Here is a 17,219-nt window from a genome sequence, read left to right as displayed (position 1 = left end):
ATGCACCATTGGGGTGCGGATAAGGGTTTTATTATTATATTATTAACTAATGTTTTACTTAGTAAATACCACTATTTCTTAAAATCTACTGTGACACGTGTTTCGATGCATTCCGCATCATTTTCAAACACCCAAGTAAAACATTAATTAAAACACTAAGTAAAACATTAATTAAAAGTGCATAGATTTTACCACAAAGTGACCGCCGAATCAATTAATGACACTTTTTTAAAGTTTATCTGTATAAACACGACTAGTTTCGAGAACTATGAATGTACTCATTAACAAGTGATAATACAAACTGTTTATTTTTTTACTTAGTACTCACAACTAGTCGAGTTTACATTAATAGTATAAAAAAATGTGGTATTATGTATACAAGTGTTTAATTTTTATTTTGAAATGATCGTGTTATTCCACAACAAATCTACAAATAATATAATTCAAGTTATTATTATACACTGTCGTACGTTGAATGTCTGTCAATCAATAGTTGAACGACGTCTGTTTTGATTATACCAAGAATATACTATTATGATGTTATTCGACGTGTTCATGTATGTGTCTAAATGTCACATCAACTTGTACATCAACTAAACATTAAAATCACATTAATTTTATCACATTTACACGTCAAAATACCTATCTATATATTATGAAATTACGAGATTACATTAGTTATGACATCATGGTGTTTCACAGTATTTTAGACATCTCAATATAGATGAAGACACTGTCTTACCTTTTTTTTTTCATACAATGTCTTTGAAAACACTGTGGTAAATATGTAAAAAAATATTTGTAATTTACCTTGTATTTCTGAGCAGGGTACAAACACTAAAGGAAATAAAAAAAACATAGATGAAGAAGATTTTGGACGTCTGGGTATTTACAGGGCTTACGACCGTCATTGGCTGGTTTAAGTGATCACTTAACATACGTGTAAAATTCACCATTCCACCCATGATTGACAACTACACGACTTAAATTCTCGGAACTCCTAGAAATGTTATATAGATCAATCTCATGTGATAGTGCACATGAGTTCCCAACAGTCATCTATGTTGGTATGAGAAAAGCTTTTATTTAGCTGAGACCCTTTATTTGTATATAAGATTATTTTTAGCTCAATCTTTGGATTATTTTTGTTGTTACAAAATGTTGTGGTGATACCCTCCGCAATTTCGCTACTTGTATGAATAAAGCGTACGACGCTGTTACAAAATAACGCGATTATCAGGCATCATCAATATTAATTTTTGACATCTCAACCTAGATGAAGAAGAGACATATCGCTCACTCTTTTCAGGAACGTCATAAATCGAAAATCGTCAATTTTCAGTTGTGCGTGTTTTCGGAATGCCCAGAATGAGTACTATATCCCAGCAAAAGCGGCATATTTTTAACTTAATGTTTACCCGCTACAGGGCAGAAAGTGTTGTTTTTGCATTTTGAAGAAAAGGTATTGTTTTATTATTTTTTTTGAACAAAAGTACTTAATATTTTTCCTGTCTCTAATATCTGTGTCTAATATCTGTCCGCCTCCGTAGTGTAATGGTCAGCACGCTCGGCTACCGTTCTGGAGGTCCCAGGTTCGATTCCCAAGGGGGGTAAAATAAATATAAGTGATTTTTTCACTGTAATATTTATTCAATATTACCCTGGACTGGTACCTGAAGCGGAGGGCTGATCACCTTTCCTTCATGTGTAAACGATCAAGATAACACTGCGTTTATATGATGCAGTGCCCTATGCACCATTGGGGTGCGGATAAGGGTTTTATTATTATATTTTTCAAATGGAGAAAAAACCTTCAGGTTTAACCTAAAAAGATTTTTTGCGCAGTAAAAAGTTCAATAAGTAGTTTGATAATTGATATTTTTAGACTTTGAAAACTCCTGAAAAATCAAGTTTTTTGATTTATGACGTTCTTGAAAGGAGTGAGCGATATGTGGTGAGATGAAAAAAGCTTTTCTCCATTGATGTCTCTAGTGACATTCTAATGAGTTGAAGCATGATGTTTCGAAATTAAAACAATATATTTAGAAGTTCCAAGAATTTGAGTAGTGTGAATGTCAATCCTGGGTAGAATTGGCGAATGATACACGTGTGTAAAGTGATAACTTAAACCAGCCTTTGACGGTCGTAAGCCCCGTAACCCCAGACTTCTTTATTCTTCTTTATATATGTTGAGATGTCTAATAAATAAAATACAAAAAAATACTTCTATAATTGGAGATAATGCAGATTTGTGAACAAGTATTTGGATATACATTTGCATTTGGATTACATTTGGATATTGCCTCATTTCGGTAATGCTTTTACAATATATTTACGACCGAATGTTTTGACCAGATACTTGACAGTAAAGGGTAGCACGAGTGAGTAAAACACAGTTTCATGAAATTTTATTAAACGCACACAATTTCGTAACATTTACGTACATACGGTTACATTATATGATGTAATAGTACTCTCCTTATCATTCATCGTCCACTTTGTGTAATACCACTTAAGAAAACACTACTTCTTGACAACCGGTTTCGGAATAATCATTCCATCATCAGGTCAAATGTAGACTAAAGTGAAATTGTTACAATCTGACATTAATACAAGACTAAAATTTTAAAGAGAGAGAAGACAAATGAATCTCATTGGCAATATTTTTAAAAGTGGACTTGTTAAATTTAATTGGTTATTTATTATGGGTAAGTATTTATTAATCGCTTTACATATTTCTGGATTATCTAAACGAAGACCAGTTTTATTTACATGTAAAATTTGTATACCTTGTTGATTTATTAAAATTATGGTCTTCAGATATAAGGTGATTAGAAAATTTAGAAAAATTGTTATTATTACGGCACCTTAGATGTAATAATAGTGCTTTTAAAGTAGTATTACACAAAGTGAACGATGAATGAAAATGAAAGTGTTTTTTTACCATACCACAAAGTTAACGATGCTTTTAATAACCATAATATCAGCTAATCATACTTATATTGCATACTTGTCAATTTCTCATTATACTAAACTGCAATTTTTTCTTAATATAACTCTATTTTAAAATGTAATATTTATAATTTTAATTTATTTTTGAATAATGTACATGAACGTCTTGTCACGTGTTTTGCCTAGTGAGACGTTCATAAAAAATAAAACATGTATTGTTAAAAGTAATAATAAACAAATATATAAAAAATATTAATTTAACCACGGTAGTTTTAGTGTGTACACATCTTAAATCACTATCTCTAAGTTGTATTTCACTAAAGAATAAGTTATCCTTATTTATCAAGATTAAATTGATGTTTTTTTTTAATAAATTAACTCGGCAGTCACATTGTGGTAATATCTATCCTTTTTTAATTAACGTTTTACTTGGTAAATACCGTTATTTCTTAAAATCTATCACGATACGTATTTCGATGCATTCCGCATCATTTTCAAATATCGTATACGGTAGAATAGGTAGAAGAAATAGTGGTATTTTACAACGTAAAAGGTAAATTGAAAATAATTCATTCATATTTGATATTATTTGATTGTATAAATGTATGATAGTAAATAAAAATTTATTTCATTTCGTGTAATATGTTTTTCATTGTTTGTGAACCATAAATAAATTTAAAAAAAAGTAATATATTCTGATAATATGAGAAATACAACAATACTTTAAGTGTGTCCAAATTTTTATTTACAGCGCTGGGTTTGTTCACATAGGAGATATTTATGTTTTGATATTAAGTATCAATAAATTGATACTACGTATCAATATATGAATAGCTACGTTTATGTTGCGAATGTTTTCTGTTTTATGTGTTTTTTTTCTGTTGCCTTATAGCAATTTCGCTACCTGTATGAATAAAAATCGTACGACGCTGTTACAAAATTACGCGATTATCAGCATCATTAATATTAATTTTTGACATCTTAATCTAGATAAAGAAATCCAATTCTATCCAGGATATATAAATTGTACTACGTATCAATATATGAATAGCTACGTATATGTTGCGAATGTTTTCTGTTTTATGTGTTTTTTTTTTTCTGTTGCCTTATAGCACTTATTTTTACTTTATTGCTCTTCTCAACTTGTACATCTTATAGCTGCTATGTTTTTTTTAATAATATTTTAACTTAAGCTCTAAATTAAGTCTGCCTATTAATCTTCTTAACTTTTGCTACATTTAATTCTTGCTGTTTACTTTTTAACTGAGTTAACATTGGGAAATTTCGTAATTGGAATATTACAATGATTAAAGAAAACACTTCGTTTTTTACCACTTAAGTTTTATTATAGACTGCATGTTTTTAGAAGTTAAACTTCCATCATTCGGGTCTGCATAATAACATATGTTATTATACAGACCCGAATGATGGAAGTTTAACTTCTGAAACATGTAGTCTATAATAAAACTCAAGTGGTAAAAAACGAAGTGTTTTCTTTAATCATTGTAACATGTCTTACCACAAAGTTAATGCCGAAACAATAAATAAATGGAATATTACAATTATCTGTTTTAATTGTTATTCATTACTGTAAATGTTACTTTAATTTACGTTAATGTTATATTTCTAAATAAATAAAATAAAATAAAATAAATATTTCAACAAAAATGACTATATTATTAATATGACAACATGTATTTGGACATTTATAGGGCTTAACTTGTCATAAACTGGTTAATCTATTCACTTTATATCACATGTAATATTCATCATTCTACCAATGGTTGACAACCACATTACTCAAATTGTAAATACAAAAATGTTATAAATGACATGACATTAAAGTTTTTTTATTAATAAACTTCAAAGGTGGTATCTATGCCTGAAATGAAGTTAGCAAAAACCTTAAATAATGCATGCGAGATTCTTTTCCGAAATAATTCCGAATGTAATCTCTCAATTTCTATTTTTGAATAATGTGACCAATCTGGGTAAAATGGTAAATTTAATACCGTGCATTAAATGATCACTTAAACCAGCCAATAACAGGTCGTATAACCTTCATACATAATCCTTCGATATTAATTTATCTATTAGGAAATGCAAATTTCAGAAGATAAAAATATTTACTAGCGAAATTTATTTTTGAAGTACATCTCGTAACCATTCTCGAACAGAAGGCGCTGTAAGGTCTGTGAAGACACCGGGATGGAACTCCCGGGCGCATCCGTAGCCCCACGAGACTACGCCCCTAAGGATGCCCTGTCGTACTAAGGGGCCCCCCGAATCCAACTGCAACGTAAATTTAAATTAATTTCATAATAATTAAGCTGAAATAGACTGAAAAAGTAATCCGCTATGAAAATATTTCATAAGTATTTTCATAAAACTCTTAAGCTAGCTTTGTTTACATATATATATATATATATATATATATATATATATATATATATATATATATATATATACATATATATATATATATATATATATATATATATATATATATATATATATATATATATGTATATATATATATATATATATATATATATATATATATATATATATATATATATATATATATATATATGTATATATATATATATATATATATATATATATATATATATATACATATATACTTCTGCCCAGATTCTTCATGGGAAAATAATATCATTAATTGATTCGACAGTCACTTTCTGGTAATATCTGTCTATTTTGAAACTCAAATTTATGTAGTACACACACATAGTACACCATTTCCAACAACCTATTGTGATCTATCGTGAATGCATCAATACACGTGTCACAATAAATTTTAAGAAATACTGGGTAAATACCAAGTAAAACTTTAATAAAAAATATATATGTATATTGTATATGTAAGTGAAAGAACTCAGCGCGAAGGATTTTGCCATTATATGAGAAAAGTAATGGAGTAGAAAAAGTAGGTGAGAAAAAAGAGAATAGCAGTACTCGTTTATGCTGGGTACTACGGCTGTCCAAACTTCAAACACAGTAAGGGACATTTTTTTGTAGTACGTTTTTTTTTGCATTTTTGGATTAAGTAGAATCTACTTAGTCCAAAAATGCAAAAAAAAACGTACTACAAAAAATATGTCTGTTACTGTGTTTTGAGTTTGGACAGCCGACTAGCTGAATAGCTAGGGATTGCATACTCGTTATCTTTCAAACTTGTGTTAGTTAGACACTGCTAATGTGAACAATTCCCTCGAGGGGAAACTTTATTGTAGGGGAGGCTATAGGTATTCGCAGGATTATTATTGTAGCTATACTTCTTCTCAAATTGGCGGTATTACAAAAATGATGTGTAAGTTTTTATTTTATTTTTATTTTTTATGATTGCTTCGTATCTAATTACAAGATCGAAGAAGACTTGAATTTGTGTATAAATTTAAACTTATTTTATTAAAAAAATATACATCTATAAAATTTAGAAAACGGAAAACGATGATTAACAATAAAACAAACACAAAATAACATTCCTTTGTCCTAAATATGCAGATATTTGTTTTACTTGAGAATCGAATCATTGATAATGAATTAAGTTGCTACAAACCACATAACAAGAAGCGACAAAACATTTTTAATACCATACATTATAATAAGATGAAATTGTTTAGTTAAAAATTTATATATTTATTTTTTTTCAAAAATAATATGACAATAACTCCTGTAATTGGAGATAATCCAGATTTTGTGAACAAGTATTTGGACACACTCAAAATGTTTAAAATATATGTTTTCAAAAGCCGCAATATGTGCTATATAGAAGTGCGTGTATGAAAGGTTATTCAACTCTTGTTAAAAAATATAATTTATGCTGAAAACGTCCCAGCCAAACCTGTCAGTCTTCATAAACGATCGATGATTTTTTATTACCTCTTGCCAGAAGATAAGGAGAGATTTCCGTCATACGAGGGATACTTGTCATAGTTAAATGTAGTGCTCTATGTTATATTGGAATTGCATAGCATACTAACCACACAAGCGTCTTTTCCTCCAGTTCTATAACCAGCGCAGAGCATTTGCCTGGTGACGTTGAGGGTGGAACTGTAGAGCTGGACGCATTCCTGGTGAGGGAAAACAGGAAGCTGTACTGCTCTTAAAAAGTAAGAAGGATCGCCCCCTTCCTGAAATAAAGAAAATGAAAAAGTGTTTTTTTTTTCACTCTTGTATTTATTCAATATTATTCTGGACTGATACCTGAAGCAGAGGGCTGATCACCTTTCGTTCATGTGTTAACGATCAAGATAACACTGCGTTTATATGATGCAGTGCCCTATGCACCACCGGGTGCGGATGAGGGTTTGAATGAAAATTATATTCCTCACCCCTAATTATATCAAATGAATTTGCCGTATTTTACTGACGCAAATCCGTATAACATTGACTTTCTAAAATATTTCACGATATTTAAAAAAGGCTTCAAAAATCACATGAATGTTAATTTTTCCAGTAAGTTTACTCTTTAGTCACCAAAATCCGATATATCGGCTACTCTTACTCTTCTTACTCTTGTAAAAAATACAGAATCCACCGGATCTGATGCCATGATTTAAAAAAGTATCAGATACCTTTTGGACAGCATGTTAGGTATTGTTAAAATTTTTCGATTCATATTATGTTTTCTTGTTCAATAAGTTTTATACATTAGAATGTAGAATTCTTGATCATTTACATCGCACAATTAGTTGTAGTATTTAAAATAAATTAGGTCACAAAAATACTTGGAGAGTCGAAAGGTAACGAAAGGGTTAATATTTGTATGGGCCAGTGTAAATAGAATTTATTGTAGCAAGGCAGATATTATTTTAAATTAATGTTCTTTCCGGCAAATAAATTGGTTCTCTTTGCATTTCGAGTATTCACTACGGTGTGTTTACTTCTCGCATCCTTTGTTCGCTAGAAAAATGGTTTTAAAACTATTTCCAGTGAATATTTCATAACAAGCCAAGGCACGAACATGAATAACTCGTGCGACTGGTGCACCCTAGAAGTGGTGTATTCTTGAATTACTCGACCTCATGTTTGTTTCTAGCAAGGAAATTTTATAGTTTAAAACGAAAAAAATATTTGTTTGATATTTAACACTCTTGGATCGAATTTACCGCTGAATCAATGAATGAACGATGATGAATTTTGTTTTGTTGGGTAATATATCAAAAACAAAACAAGGTTTGTTGGATTGAATTCTACATTTATTTATGTGTTTGTTAATACGTGACGCGTTTCGTCTTCTTTACAGGACATTATCAAAACACGGATAATGTGTTTTGTCAAGTGTTTTGATAATGTCCTAAGAAGACAAAACGCGTCACGTATTAACATATACATAAATAAATGTAGAATTCAATCCAACAAACCTTGTTTTATTTTGGATATATTTCCCAACAATTCAATGTGGAATTCCACTAACTGTCTGCAATTACAATAAATGAATCTTGTTGTTGTTGTTCTTCTTCTTTTTTATATAGATCCAAGGATTTATCTATTCCGTTATCCGTCTCTTGTGATGTGGACGGCCAGCGTAACGCCATCGCTTTGGAGGTCTTCCAGGTGGTCTTCCTCCGTCTAGGTTCTGTTGAAGAGCAATTCAAGGAGTCTTTTCTCTTGCATTCCAGAATCGTCTTTGCTTCGCTTTTCCATTTGAGTTGTCCTTCGTACTACACATTTTCCAAATTTCCGTGTTCTTTAATGCAGTATCTTAACGTGTTTCCGGTTTTGCACCTCAATGTCCTCATTTATGTGTTTCTAAGATAAGATTTGGTTCTCGCTATGTCTACCTTGGTATTTATCCCAAACGTGGCAATTGATCTTACACATTACACATATCCATACATACATTGCCATACATACAAACACACACCTACACACAAATATATTGATCAATATATTTAGAAGATCTAAGAATTTGAGTAGTGTGGTTGTCAAATCATGGGTAGAATTGGTGAATGTTACACATGTGTAAAGTGATCACTTAAATCAACCTATGACGGTCGTCAGCCCCGTAAATGCCCAGACTTCCATATTCTACTTAATTTTTAATGAGATGTCAAAAAATAATATAAATATCAAGCCACTTATTGAACTTTTAATGTCCAACAAATCTTTTTAGGTAAAACCCGATTTTTTTTTCCATTTGAAAAATATTCAGTATATTAAAAAATAAAATTAAACAATACCTTTTCTTCAAAATGTAAAAAAAACGCTTTTTGCCCTGTAGCGGGTAAATATTAAGTTGTTGAAATGAGTGAGCGATATGTAGGTATAATTCATTTTAACTACTCTTTTTCTTAGCTCTGCATAACAACCTTACTCCCTTGCCCTTTCACTTATACAAGAAATATTTTCTTATAAAGAAATGATATTGTTACAGTACAAAAAAATGTTATCCGTTTTCTAAATCTTATCTCAATTGCCATCATGTTTTGAAAAATATTTTCTAAGACTGAAAATGTTATTCCAAGATTGCGTGTTCCATCTAGAATTCAGCCGAAGTAAAAAGAATATGTATTTTCCACCAAAGAAAAAAGAACGAAAATTGTATATAACATGTTTTTAGATAAGTACTTTACATGCGAACATTTCATTATTTTTTTTACATATTATTAACTAAATCAAATTAATTTTTCACTTCAGTTGAACTTTCCTCGCGCTTAATTTTTACACTGAAACCTGATTAAAATAGATAAATAAAAATACTTCATAATTAAAACATTTGAAAGAATATTATTCTACTACTTTGAATTGCATTTATATTTGTGAGTGCTTGTGGTCTAATTATAGTTGTTGTGTCGCATATCGCTCACTCCTTTTAACAACGTCATAAATCAAAAATCGACAATTTTCAGCTGTGCATGTTTTCGGAATGTCCAGAAAATGTACTATATCCCAGCAAAATTAAAACTAAATTTTTACCCGCTACAGGGTAGAAAGAGTTGTTTTTGCATTTTTAAGAAAATGTATTGTTTAATTATTTTTTAAATAAACTAAATATTTTTCAAATGGAGAAAAAACATTCAGGTTTTACCTAAAAAGATCTGTTGCACAATAAAAAGTTCAAAAAGTGGCTTGATATTTATTTTCAATACATCGTATTTTATTTTTAAACTATAAAAACTATCTCCTGATAAATCAAGTTTCGTGATATTTGACGTTGTTGAAAGGAGTGAGCGATATATTGAACCAGGGTAGTTACGGTTCAAATGCATTATTGAAATAGTGAAAACCTCGAAAAGGTCCAGCCAGCGTGCACTCAGAAAACAATTCAGGGCGTGTGGCTGGTCGTGAATTGTTTTTTTGTAGGTGGACACATTCAAAGATATACTGGTAGTGGGAAGAAGACACATCATGGACCTTCTTGAACCTTCAGGATGCGTGAAAACATCGAAATTTAAAAACCTCGTTGTCACATCTATTTCTTCGAGTTTATTCTCTACAGAACACGAAAAAATGGGTATGGGGGTGTGTGGTTCGAATAAGATAGCACCACGGCTCACATGGCACGAACTTCCATTATTTTTTGCGGAAACTTTATCCACAATACCTTGGTTCTTCAGTGACCAGCGCGATCCCCAGATTTAGCCCACTGTGACCATTTTTTGTGGGGATACCTTAAAATATCGGTTTACACGAATCATCCAAATTTTTTTAGTCATTTGTATTACTCAAAGCGAGCGATTAATGATAAGGAGAGTGTTATTCTTAGTCAGGTGAAGTACAATATTTGAGTTGCTATTGCCGATATAGGCACACACATGCTCGAAAAACTGGATTGAGACGTCGAAATTCGACTACTTCAGCGTATTGACGAGGACGATGGCCACCTTCAAGGTGTCGTTTTTAAAACCCACTGAAATAAAATTTGAAATGTGGCCCTTTATATAGAAAAAATTATTTATTCCACACTGGCAATACTTTTAACGTTTTGTTTTTTTTTTTAAGGAAGTGCCACGCAATATCCTGGTAACCGATATCATCAGACTGGTGTCATCGCCAGTCATCACGATCAAATAAAATAAAAGTGGAAAAAACTATATAGTTGTTGTATATTGTATAAAATGCAATTCTACGAAGAAATGTTAGTACAAAACTTAAATCAGTAATAAAACTACTACTACTTCTACCATCATGCCGTTTCTCTGGAGAAGTAGGCAGTGAGAATGGAACGCTAACTCATCTGTCCTTAAATGCAAAACACTCCTAGCATACTACACATTCATACAATTATTCAAATTAGTAAGATAGCTCGATACCCGTTATTTTATTGTAGCTTTTAAAATTAACCACCCCGAAACTCACCCGTGTATATCCGAACCCGTAAACTGTCATAAGTGAACCTTCCAGCGGTCTATGATAATACTCCGGTAGTTGTATAGAAGCAACACGTGAAGAAAATTCCATCTCAGGGTAGACCTAAAAGAATTCCAATTTTATATGAACAATTATAGATAAAAATAATAATAAAACCCTTATCCGCACCCCAATGGTGCATATGGCAATCCAAAAATGAACGCATTATTGGATTGGTTATTGCATAGCAATATTTCTAAAATAAGACCATAATGTTTGTCCAGTTGCTTATTCATCAACTCCCGAATTGTCTCTTGTCCTGCCTGAATTTCAAGGATTGTAATAAAAGGGAATTAAAATGAAATATCTTCATCATCTTGTTATCTATATCAATCTTCTCCCCTTGACACATTGATTTTTACTATTTTAGTATGCAGTATTAAAAAGCTTTCTATCTTTTTATATTGGATTAATGCTCAAGTTCACAATTGAGTGTGATCGAGTTGAGAGTAAAAATATAATGGTTATTTTTATCATGTATCTACCGTGACATTCTTCATCTTCTTCAAACCCTTATCCGCACCCCGATGGTGCATAGGGCACTGCGTCATATAAACGCAGTGTTATCTTGATCGTTTACACATGAAGGAAAGGTGATCAGCCCTTCAGGTACCAAGTCCAGGGTAAAATTGAATAAATATTATAGTGAAAAAATCACTCATATTTATTTTACCCCCCCTGGAAATCGAACCCGGGTCCTTCAGAACGGTAGCCGAGCGTGCTGACCATTACACTGTAGATAAACAATACTGAAATGTATATTATTTTGAGAAATAAAAAGACTTTGTTTTTTGATCCACTCACATTTTTTATTAACAACCAACTAGTTTCGGCAACAACCTGTTGCCCTCTTCAGGGTTTAATTTATGACTCTTCAGGGTTTAAGTCATAAACCCTGGAGAGGGCAACAGGTCGTTGACGAAACTAATTGGTTGTTAATAAAAATGTGAGTGGATCAAAAAACAAAGTCTTTTTATTTCTCAAAATAATATTTCAATATGATTCACAAAGTTAATAATGCTTTCAATATTCAAAAGATAATGAAATCGTTTAATTTAAAACTGCTATTTGTTACAATGTGGCTATCGTAGAATGCTACGCATCCCATGGAACGATATGGTCAGCAACGAAAATGTTCTCCAAAGAGCAAGAGCAGAGAGATATGCTGACTGATATCAAGGTCCGGAAAGTGTCCTATCTGTAGCATGTGCTGGGAGGAGAGAAGTACGAGCTATTGCACCTAATAAAAGGTCGATGATGTTGGTAGAAAACAGATCTCCTGGCTCCGGAATATCCGAGATTGGACGGGGATCAGGACCTTTGAGACGCTGTTTAGAGCTACCCAGGACAAAGACAATTACTCTCAAGTGATAGTCGACGTCAGAGGGACCTGACATGACATGAAAAGAAGAAGAAGATTTGTTACAATACTATGGAAATATGCGAGATCGAAGATGTCGTTAGGTGGGGAAGGCAACGAAGGAGACAATGGTATGCACATGTGAGGAGAATGGAACCATCCAGACTCCCCCACATTGCACTGTACGGCCAACCCCATGGTAGACGACTCCTGGGCAGACTACCAAAGAGATGGGTCGATAGCTGGGAATCAACGTCGCAGGAGGCTAATCCCTCTTAAAAACAGGCCGTAAGGCCTATAATAAAAAGAAGAAGAAGAGAAGACTATCGAAAAGAATCTTCTTTTCTTATTTTTTGGTGTATATTACACGTTTATAAAGTGATCACTTTAATTAGCCTAAGACAGGTCGTAAGCCCTGTAATTGCTCTGCGCTTCTTGTTCCAGTCCAGGGTGATATTAAATAAACATGAGAATTAAATTCACCCATATTTATTTGAACCCCCGTGGGAATCGAACCCGGGACCTCCAGCATGGTAGCGAAACGCGCTGACCACAACAAATAATACATAAAGATGAAGATTAAACGCATACCTCCACGAGTGCAATATCATTGTCGTTGACCTTCAGCACGAACGCTGGATGCTTGAGAATATTCCTGAGCTGGTGTTCCGAGCCCCCGCTAAGGCGGGAGCCGCTGCCCGCCCTGATCAGCGCCTGCGACTTGAGGAACACCCGCCCAAAGCAGTGGGCGGCCGTGACGACCCAGCGTGACGTCACCACGGCCCCGCCACATATCTGGCGGGTCAGGTACTCGAGAGCCACCTGTCATAAGTACATTCGCACATCAGTATATAAAAAAATATGTATTCAAATACATATACTGCAAAAAACCCCCATTTTAACCAGATCAAAATAAATATTGGTGATTTTTAACTATTTAATATGACCCTGGACTGGTACCTGAAGCGGAAGGTGATCACCATTCTTTCATGTATTTAACGATCAGGATAACACTGCTTCTATACGATGCAGTGCCCTATGCAGCATTGGGTGTGGATAAGGGTTAGAAGTTACCCGCCATATAACGTTGAATTAGGTTCCGCGTTATCGAAGGGAATGTTATAGGGAGTTATGTTATAAGTTGTATTATTACATTTTATCCAGCGTATATGACTGAAATGAGTCATTAGTATGGTAGGGTAGGTACTGGTTGGTTTTTTATACGTCACGCGGGTATGTTAGGATAGGCACTGCTTTTCTGCCTCTATGGAATGCACGCCACTGATCATAACCCAATATTAACGTAAAGTGCCTTACATTAAAGGGGGCTTCTTCAATGCTGACTACATCCCCACCGACAATCTTGCCGTGACGCCGACCTGAAAACGTAATTTATACACTTAACCCTTTCAAACATGCCATTTTGTCTTTTGTACACTTAACCCTCTCTGCAATATCCAATTTTGTATCTAAGTGCCTCATTTCTAAATTTAGTATCATCGATATAACGACCAATCTAAATTTATATTAATCCTAAATATCGGTTTTTGGATTTGTACCCGGTGATGCCACCCATACCTTTTGAGATTCTCCCAACATATGAGATTTCAAATACAATGCTTCATATAATTTTAAAAGGACTCACAGCAACACCGGACCGATTTTAAAAGAGAAATTCGTCATTTGAATAAAAGAAGACATAAAAAATACATGTAAGCTGATAAACACAACTATGTTTGGAGTAAGGTCCTTACAATATTTTGCCTGTACCCAAATTAACCAGCTGCCTAACATATGTATGTATGTATGTATGTATGTAAAATAAAACCCAGTCAGGGATCCAAGATAAATTAACTGAAAAAATAAATTAAGGAAAGATATTTGTGTAAATGATTAGTTATATTTTCTGATTTGTTTCCTTTTAACATGCTTCTATCAACTTATTATTAGGTCTGTCCAGCTTGTAAGGAACGATGATGCGACCTGGTGCCTAAAAATGTGCTCTTGTCAATAAATCGTTTCAAAGATTCTATATCCTCAAAGCTTCACATACCTTTACCACGGTTTTGTTAACAGTATCAATCTTTATTAAAAAATATACCACAAAATATTTTTTGTAGCATCAAAAAGCTCATATATGTATATCTTTCATACGCTATTGGTTAATAATTGGTGTTAATCTGCGTTGAATTCATTTTTATTTTTATTGTTTTTGCTACCACGAAATATTTTTTATAATATCCAAAAGCTCATATATCTTTTTTATAAATATTGTGAACAGTAATTAAATACAACAAAAAACATTAAAAAGCTCACATATCTTTAATATCGATATTATTAACAGTATTAATATACAATGATTAAAGAAAACACTTGTTTTATACCACTTGAGTTTTTATTAAAGACTTCATGTTTCAGAAGTTAAACTTCCATAATTCAGGTCTGTATAATAACTTAAATATAAAATATAAAATTGTTCTATAAATAAGGAGCGGAGTTTGAAAACAAAGGAAAAATTATTTTTTTTCCTTTGTTTTCAAACATTATTTTTTTAGTAGGTATTACCCTACAAAAAAAATTTTTTTTCCATACAACGAAAACATTTTTTGCAGTATAAAAAACTCACATATCTTTAATATTGAATTTTTCAACAGTAGTAATCTACCTTAAAAAAATATTTTTAATTGTTTTTTGATAAAACGATATTTTTTTGTTAATTGGCGAGAATAATCCTGCCCTCGGATGCTTGCTAGTTATAAAAACACAGTGGAATGTAATATAGTTAATACATAATACAAGTAAACTCATATCCTATGTAAACTCGCAAGTAAAATCATAGAACTGAAATCATACACCTTTGTAATTTCACTGTAAACTTAGAATCATAGAATTGTATAAACTCGTGCATTTAATTAGATATCGAGTGATTTCGCCTAGAAGTTATATTATAGTTAATTTAATCATAAGAGTAGGTATTCTTTGACATCTCATCAACGATGAAGAAAAATATGGAAGTCTGGGCATTCACGGGGCTGACGACAGTCATAGGCTGGTTTAAGTGATAACTTTACACACGTGTAACATTCACCAATTATACCCATGATTGACAACCACATTCCTCAAATTCTTGAAAGTTCTATCTATATATATGAACCAATTTTGAAACGATGTTCTTGAACTACTAGTACTTCACTAGAGACATCTATTGGTGAGATGAAAAGAAGCTATTTATTGAGCAGAAAGTCTTTTAACCGTAAATGCCCAGACTTCCATATTCTTCTTCATCTTTGATGAGATGTCAAAAAAATAATATGAAAAATAACTCCCATAATTTGATTTGTGAACAAGTATTTGGACACACTCGAAATGTTGTACATAAGAATAGGTTTTAAAATTTATAATGTTTGAGCAAAGTAGGAACATGGTGAGCGGTGTCGCATAAGCCGTAGCTAGATTTCAAAGTCACTTGGTCGTAAATAACAAAAAAGGGAACATTATTTTATAAGTATACCAATAATTAGAAATGAATCAGACTCACCCACGCATTTCCAAAAGAACAAAAACGAAAATAATATTTCAACTTGATTTATTTCATTACACTTTTGGTGCTTATTATCGCACGGACACGCAGTTTTTTTTCAAATACCTCATTTTAATCTATTTTAAGTCGTTAAAAATTGAACAAGAGCATTCCTTTTCGTTTTTTTCACACAAAATATGTAGTCATATTGTATTTATATATATTATGCAGTTATTTTTTTTATCATCCCTCGAATTTTCATGGGAGAAAAGTGCAGAGTAATTTTACTATTTGTTTTCATGTTAAGTTATTTTAGGTTGAAGGTAAGCGTTACTAGGATATAGTGTAATTTAATATTACAGACCACTTAGAGCACTCGACGACGTACACGCGATTAGAACTATGGTTATAACAACACTCCCAGACATAATGGCACCGCCTGCTTGTGCCATTATAGGTGCTATTTATAACTAAATTGGTAATTATTGTTCAGTTGTTGATACATTATCAAATGTTGGTGAGCGAACATAGGTACACGTATCTTATAGAGTGCAACGCCTCGTAAAATGCATTTTAATTATGCTCTGGTGGTCTTTGTTGTAATTTTGTATGCGGGTATCATTATGATTTTTTATCTGCAATGATTGCTTTGAGCTATGGCAATTATGCGTAATTGGACAGGCGCCGTGGCGTAGTTGGGAAGACGCTTGACTGCAAAACTGGCGTCGAGGGTTCGATTCCCGCAAGTGCAAAATAAATTCAAGAAATATTTATTTTCATTCTGTTTGGGGGTTTGTGATGTATTTTTCACATTAACCTTTCCTATCCTTACTATCCTACCTGCAGACAAGCCTCTAAAAGTAGACGCTTTGCGGGTTTAAAAAAATAATAAAAAAATAAAAAAGTGCATTGTGTATAACAATTTTCGTACTATGGGTACGTTTTATATTATTTACATTGATAAATTTACTCTACCAATGATTTAAGTCGTATCGTAAGCATTTTCTA

General features: G+C 32.3%; 2 protein-coding genes across 3 annotated transcripts in view; one reads left to right on the top strand and one right to left on the bottom strand.

Moving 5' to 3' along the window:
* LOC148304071 (rap guanine nucleotide exchange factor 4-like) overlaps positions 1 to 17,219 on the top strand; it is a 92,512-nt gene that overhangs the window by 60,197 nt on the left and 15,096 nt on the right. The gene's annotated exons all lie outside the window — the stretch shown is intronic.
* Positions 4,609 to 16,691, bottom strand: LOC148304073 (trypsin-1-like). Of its 2 annotated transcripts, XM_088268832.1 has the most exons (6): positions 16,576 to 16,678; positions 14,009 to 14,070; positions 13,283 to 13,513; positions 11,281 to 11,394; positions 6,960 to 7,109; positions 4,609 to 5,244 (listed from the first exon to the last, which is right to left on the bottom strand). In XM_088268832.1, exons 1-6 carry the CDS (start codon positions 16,661 to 16,663, stop codon positions 5,092 to 5,094), a joined length of 798 nt encoding a protein of 265 aa, XP_088124958.1. In that variant the 5' UTR covers positions 16,664 to 16,678; the 3' UTR covers positions 4,609 to 5,091. The 2 variants fall into 2 exon arrangements, with proteins under 2 accessions (XP_088124958.1, XP_088124959.1); XM_088268833.1 differs by lacking the exon at positions 11,281 to 11,394 and having other exon boundaries at positions 16,576 to 16,691.

This window comes from Brachycentrus maculatus, unplaced genomic scaffold (genome assembly GCF_059751285.1).
Source record: "Brachycentrus maculatus isolate JH-2025_06_01 unplaced genomic scaffold, ASM5975128v1 h1tg000334l, whole genome shotgun sequence".
NCBI classification, from domain to species: domain Eukaryota; kingdom Metazoa; phylum Arthropoda; class Insecta; order Trichoptera; family Brachycentridae; genus Brachycentrus; species Brachycentrus maculatus.
The sequence above is the reverse complement of the archived record's forward strand: the minus strand, read 5'-3'. Positions and strand labels throughout refer to the sequence as shown.